Raw genomic sequence first — 5,944 nt, 5'->3', positions numbered from 1 at the left:
GGTATATGGAGGGGATTATAATCAATGTAATGAAACAAGTTATATGAATTGTTGAATGTGAAACTGATGATGTGCCCTGTAAACTTTCATGCAATCCACAATAAAAACTTTAAATTAAAACAAAACAAAACAACAACAACAACAACAAAAAAAAAACAATCACAAACTTTACATGGAAAGGAAAGAGACCCAGGATAAGCAAAGCACTGCTTAAGAAGAAGAACAAAGTTGGAAGCCTCTCACTCCCTGGTTTCAAAATATACTACATGGCTACAGTGGTCAAGACAGTCTGGTATTGGTACAATGAAAAATATATAGATCAATGGAACAGAATTGAGAATCCAGAAATTAACCCATCTACATACAGGTAACTGATCTTTGACAAAGAGCCAAAGTGCATTGAGTGGGGAAGAAATAGTCCCTTCAACAGATGGTGCTGGTAGAACTGGCAATAGATATGCAAAATATCAAAATAAGACCTTTACCTCATGCCATATACAAAAATCAACTCAGCATGGATTAAAGGCCTAAATGTGAATCCCAGAATTATAAATGTCATCAATGAAAAAATAGGGACACATTTAAGAGCTCTGATACAGGGCGCACACAGACTACAAAACATTGCAAAAATTACACAAACAAAAGAAGACAAAATAGTGATTGGGGCATTCTAAAAATTAAAAACTAATGTGCATCAAAGGATTTCACAAAAAGAGTAAAAAGGGAGCACACAGAATGAGAAAAAAATCTTTTGCAATGACATATCAGACAAGGGACTAATTTCTAAGATCCATAGGAAACTACAAGAAAAAGACATGTAACCCAATTAAAAAATGGGCACAGGACATGAACAGACACGTCACCAAGGAAGAGATTTGGAGAGCCAACAATCATGAAGAGATGTTCATGATCATTAGCCATTGTTGTTGTTGTTTAGTGTTTTTGAGTCATTTCCGACCCATAATGACCCTATATAGGGTTTCCAAGGAGGGTCTGGTGAGCTTGAATGACCGACCTTGTGGTTCAAACAACTTGGCAGTCTACCACATTAGCCCACAATGCTACACCAGATGCAAATCAAAACAATAATGAGATTAACATCTCACACCAGCAATAACAGCGGAGTTGAAAAATGCAGAGGACAATAAATGCTGGTGAGGATATGGAGAGCCTGGGACCCTCCTACATTGCTGGTGGGAATCCAAAATGATCCAATCACTCTGGAAAACAGTATGACACTTGCTCAAAAAGTTGGAAATAGAAATACGTTATGATCAAGCAATTATTCTGCTTGGTATAGATCCACAAGAAATGCAAGCCATAACACTAGTTGCTATATGCACATCAATTTTCATAACAACACTGTTCACAATAGCAAAAAGATAGAGACAGTCTAAGTGTCCATCAATGGAAGAATGAATAAACAAACTCTGGTACATGCACACAATGGAATATTATGCTGCCTTGAAGAATAACAAGGAAGCTGCAAGCCACTACATAATATGGGTGACCCTTGAGAACATTATGATGAATTAAATTAGTCACAAAAGGACAAAAATTGCATAAGACCATTATTGTAAAAGCCGAAGAAAATAAATCCATGCTAAAGGGGGTAGGTGGGGTGGTGGTGGATTCTTTGTTACCATTAAGGAAGAAGAGAATAAGCAGAATGTGGGACCCTATTCAGCAAAGCAGCAACACCAGAGATGGAGGCAGAGATGAGGACATGGAGAGAAGGTGCAACTGAAGATTCTAGATTCATAGAAAGCAAGGGACTGAGTGCTGGTGACCAGGAGGCAGGCAGGCTTGTGGAATGTGCCTTTTTGTGGTTTAAAGTATTATATATGTCTGAGTGTTAAATAAATAAATAAATAAATAAATAAATAAATAAATAAATAAATAAAGAGCTAAAATGAATAAAGAGGAATGTTGTTGAATGATGGTACATGAAAGGAATTATAATCATTTTAATGAATCAAAGTACATGATTTGTTGACTATAAAACTGATGATCTGCCATGTGACCTTTCACTCAAATCACAGTAAAAATGTTTAAAAAAAATTAGTCTGAACATTCAGTACCAGATTTGGAGCTCTGCCTGAACACAGGCATTTCCAGTGATCCTGAACCCTTTTTCACGTAACAGCCTGACTCGGTTTCTCCAGAGGCCACATATGCATCTCTCATTTTCTATAGTCCATTCTATTCTGTATTGTTTTACTTATGTCACCAGATACCATTTAACACCTCAGCTACAATTTACATTGGTATGTGAAAATCAGAGTGAGGTAAATATCTAGGTGCTTACTTTGATCCTGGATATTTTCAAAGGATCTTACATTTTTCAGTCTCAAAATTTCCCCAAACATAACCTTATTAATATGTGGTAATGTTGATTTTTATAAATCCTTAGATTTTAAATTTATTTCGCACATAATACTAAGATGGACAGAAACACTTGACCATTGTCAAGTTTACATGTTGATTTTCAGAAAGGAAGAAAATTAGAATGAAACTAATATGAGTGCAGTATAATTTAATGGAAAATACATCAAAAATAAATTTCCCATGAATACATCTTATTAAAATATTTTATTGTTAGAGGTTTTGCTTCAAATCCTCTTTCTTTAGAAATAAACAAGACAAGCTTGTAAAATACATAACAAACTACTATGACTAAGACTTCTTTCTCATTTTCTCTATGCTCAAAAGTATTCTTTTTTTATGAGATATCTAATCATTTTAGAGCTCAACTTCAAAGTCTAAAGGTGTTCCTTCTGTGTTTTCTAACAAAACACAATAGTTGCAGCTTTGAGATGCAGATTGAGTATCACTAACAATAAAGTGCATGCTTTCTCAATAACTGATATAGTTGAAAGAAAGGGCAGGTTATAAGTTCTCTTTGATCTTTCATTAAAACTATGCAACATTGAATGTTTCAATTGCTTTTTTCAGCAAATGAACTCACCACGGCAATGTACTCCTTCATCATATCCATCTGAGCAGTCCAAGATGCCATTGCACAATTGAGACAAATGCACACATTTGTTGGTACCAAGGCAAGCAATGTGATTCAAGGGGCACTTTAATTCTATTTCCTCTGGACCTAAGATAAATATAAAAAGGAATAGAATGATTCAAGTTAGCTTTGTCTTTTTAACAATAAAAGTGTTAAGCATAATAATTACTAGCATTAGTTTACAAAATAATTCTAAAGAAAAAGCTTCTTCTACAAGGTAGCTGGCACAAAACTCTAATTCTCTGGAGTCCCGGTATGGCATCATAAGATAAACACTGGACCTCAAGGACAGTTTGAACTGCAAGGCCAGCAGTTCAGACTCACCAGCCACTTCTCAGAAACCCAAAGCAGGGTCTCTATAAGATTAGTTTACAAAATAATTCTAAAGAAATAATTAAAAAACTACTACAAAGTATCTGGCACTAATCTCTAAAATGTAGAAATTAGTCTATATGTTTTTTAAAAAAATGTAACTTTTAAAGGCACTATAGAAAGTTAAAATATATATTTCAAATAATTCACTAAAATAAAATAATTCTATTAAATACAATAGTTTTAAAATTTTCAGGGTTATTCATTGTTCATTGTCTTTGTACTACCTCTTCTACTGAGTCTGCTTCTTATCCTGAGTCTGTTTACTTAACTGTAAAGCCGGTGTAAGAACAATTTCTTGACAGAAATCTAGTGAAAGGTATATCAGATAAACTATGTGATTTTCAGTGTAATGCAGTTCTCCTAAATCTAAAGCACAGTAATAAACAAATTGACTACAATTATGTATTAATTAGACCCTTACTATTGCAAAGCCCCAGAATCTGGTTTAAAACACACTAAGGTTTTCATCACAGCTCTGTCAATGTGGTTGTTAAATGCTATTGAGCCACTTCCAATTCATTTGTTGTTATTAAGTGCCTTTGAGTCAGTTCTGACCCATAGAGACCCTGTATAGGGTTTCCAAGGAGTGACTGCTGAGCTTGAACTGACAAGCTTGCAATTCAAACCGACTTTACAGTAGTGCGCATTAATCCACAGCAACACACCAGGACTGCCTTCCAATTTCTAGTGACCCTGTTTAGGGCTTTAAATGAGTAACTGATGAGTTTGAACCATCAACCTGTGCTTAGCAGTCTAGTGTTTATCCTGCAGTGCCATGACAATACTCCAGCTTTGTTAATATCTCTGGGGAAATAATTTATTCAATAAACTATGCATTAGTCTTTTGTTTTTGTTTTCATCTTGAAAATGAGACTATCACTGACCCTATCATGGAATGTATGGTTGTTGTGAATGTCATAAAGTGCTAAATGCTAAGTTTTGATTACTGTGAAAAGAAAACTAAGATCAGGAATTCAGCAAACATCAATCATCTAAATAAGTACAGCAAAGCATTTATTTGTACAGACTCTGGAGCCAGATTATTTCATTTGGATCCAAATTCTCACTTCATCACTTATAAACTAAGAGATCTGGACAAATTATAAACTGTCTCTGTTCTTCTGTTTCCCTAAACTTATAGGGTTGCTCTGATGTCTGTATCAAAATCTCTGTGTTTGCTGTTAAATGCTGTTGAGTCAGTTCTGACTCATAGGAACACTAAATAGAATTTTGAAGGAGCAGCTGGTGAATTTGCATCACCAATCTTGCTCAAGCTGACCTTGTGGTCCAATGCATTATTCACAGAATCACACCAGCAAGCATTAAATACATGCCTGCAGTTCCTATTATTGTTGTTGTTGTTGTTGTTATGTGCTGTTAATTCACTTTTGATTCAGCGACCCTGAACAGGGTTTCTGAGAAACAACTGGGGGTGTTGAACCACCAACATTGTGGTTAGCAGTTCAGTGCTTATCCTACAGCACCATATCAACAGTTACCATCAATAAATAAAAAGTCTGTTTCAGGAAGACAAGTTGTCCCTGTTTAACACTTATATAATTTCTTTTTATTTTCTGCTGCAAGCCACAAAAGAGGGGGAAAAAAAAGACTCAAAATTTTCACAAACTTTGCTTTCATTATTTAGCTAAGGAGCTCTCACTGCATGCTGTTTACCACTCAGACTGTTAATCTTAGTGTCAGCAGTTCGAAACTACCAGCTGTTCCATGGGAGAAACATGAGGCTTTCTTCTCCAGTAAAGATTTACAGCCTTGGGAAATCTATAAAGGGTCTCTATGATTCAGAACTGACTCCACAGCACATAACCACCACCACCACCATTAACCTAGTACAAAACAATAATGTAAAGAAGAAGTTAGACTAACATATTGTTTTGTTGTTGTTGTTAAGTGCTGTCAAGTCAATTCTGAGGAGCAGCTAGTGAGCTTGAAACACCAACCCTGCAATTCAAATGACTTTATAGTCTGACTTTACATGCATTAGCCTATAGCTCTACACCAGGGTATTGTAGGATACGCAAAGTAGTGATATATGAAGACGGTAAAGATGTAATATAATTTAAAAATATAAACAAGAAAACCAAAATAATCACACAAACAAAGAAAAAGTTGGAGTGAGGTATGATTTGCAAAATGCCTTTTTAAGAGCTTTGGAGGAGGGGCTTGATAGTGGCTAGAGTAGAGGTTCAGTGAAGTTCACCGTCAGCCATACCACAGAATACCAGGCAAAGCAGATCCAGGGCAGAGCTCCAAAACTTGGAACCATATAGCTAGGAAAATTTTAGAAAAGTTTGAAGGTTTATAGATAGTGGAACTTGAAACTGAGGTAAGAAATCACATACTTTTGAATCTGCTGGGCTGGGCTGGGCTGGGCTCGGAGGCCCGGAGCCGACATCTTGGGTGAGATCAAATAGCATGACCAAGTGGGGGAGCATACACACCATGGAAAAATCCACGGGAACCTTGGAACAAAGGTGGATAATACACTTTGTCGGTTTTGCTTTGTTCTAATTTTTTTTACTTTTTTTGGTA

The 5,944-nt window shown here is 35.8% G+C and overlaps 1 protein-coding gene across 1 annotated transcript in view; it reads right to left on the bottom strand.

Moving 5' to 3' along the window:
- LRP1B (low density lipoprotein receptor-related protein 1B) overlaps positions 1-5,944 on the bottom strand; it is a 2,342,762-nt gene that overhangs the window by 1,831,580 nt on the left and 505,238 nt on the right. The window contains exon 3 of the mRNA XM_006834597.1: positions 2,969-3,106. Coding sequence (XP_006834660.1) covers positions 2,969-3,106 — 138 coding nt within the window. The remainder of the gene's footprint in view (positions 1-2,968; positions 3,107-5,944) is intronic.

This window comes from Chrysochloris asiatica, unplaced genomic scaffold (genome assembly GCF_000296735.1).
Source record: "Chrysochloris asiatica unplaced genomic scaffold, ChrAsi1.0 scaffold00012, whole genome shotgun sequence".
Taxonomy (NCBI): domain Eukaryota; kingdom Metazoa; phylum Chordata; class Mammalia; order Afrosoricida; family Chrysochloridae; genus Chrysochloris; species Chrysochloris asiatica.
The sequence above is the reverse complement of the archived record's forward strand: the minus strand, read 5'-3'. Positions and strand labels throughout refer to the sequence as shown.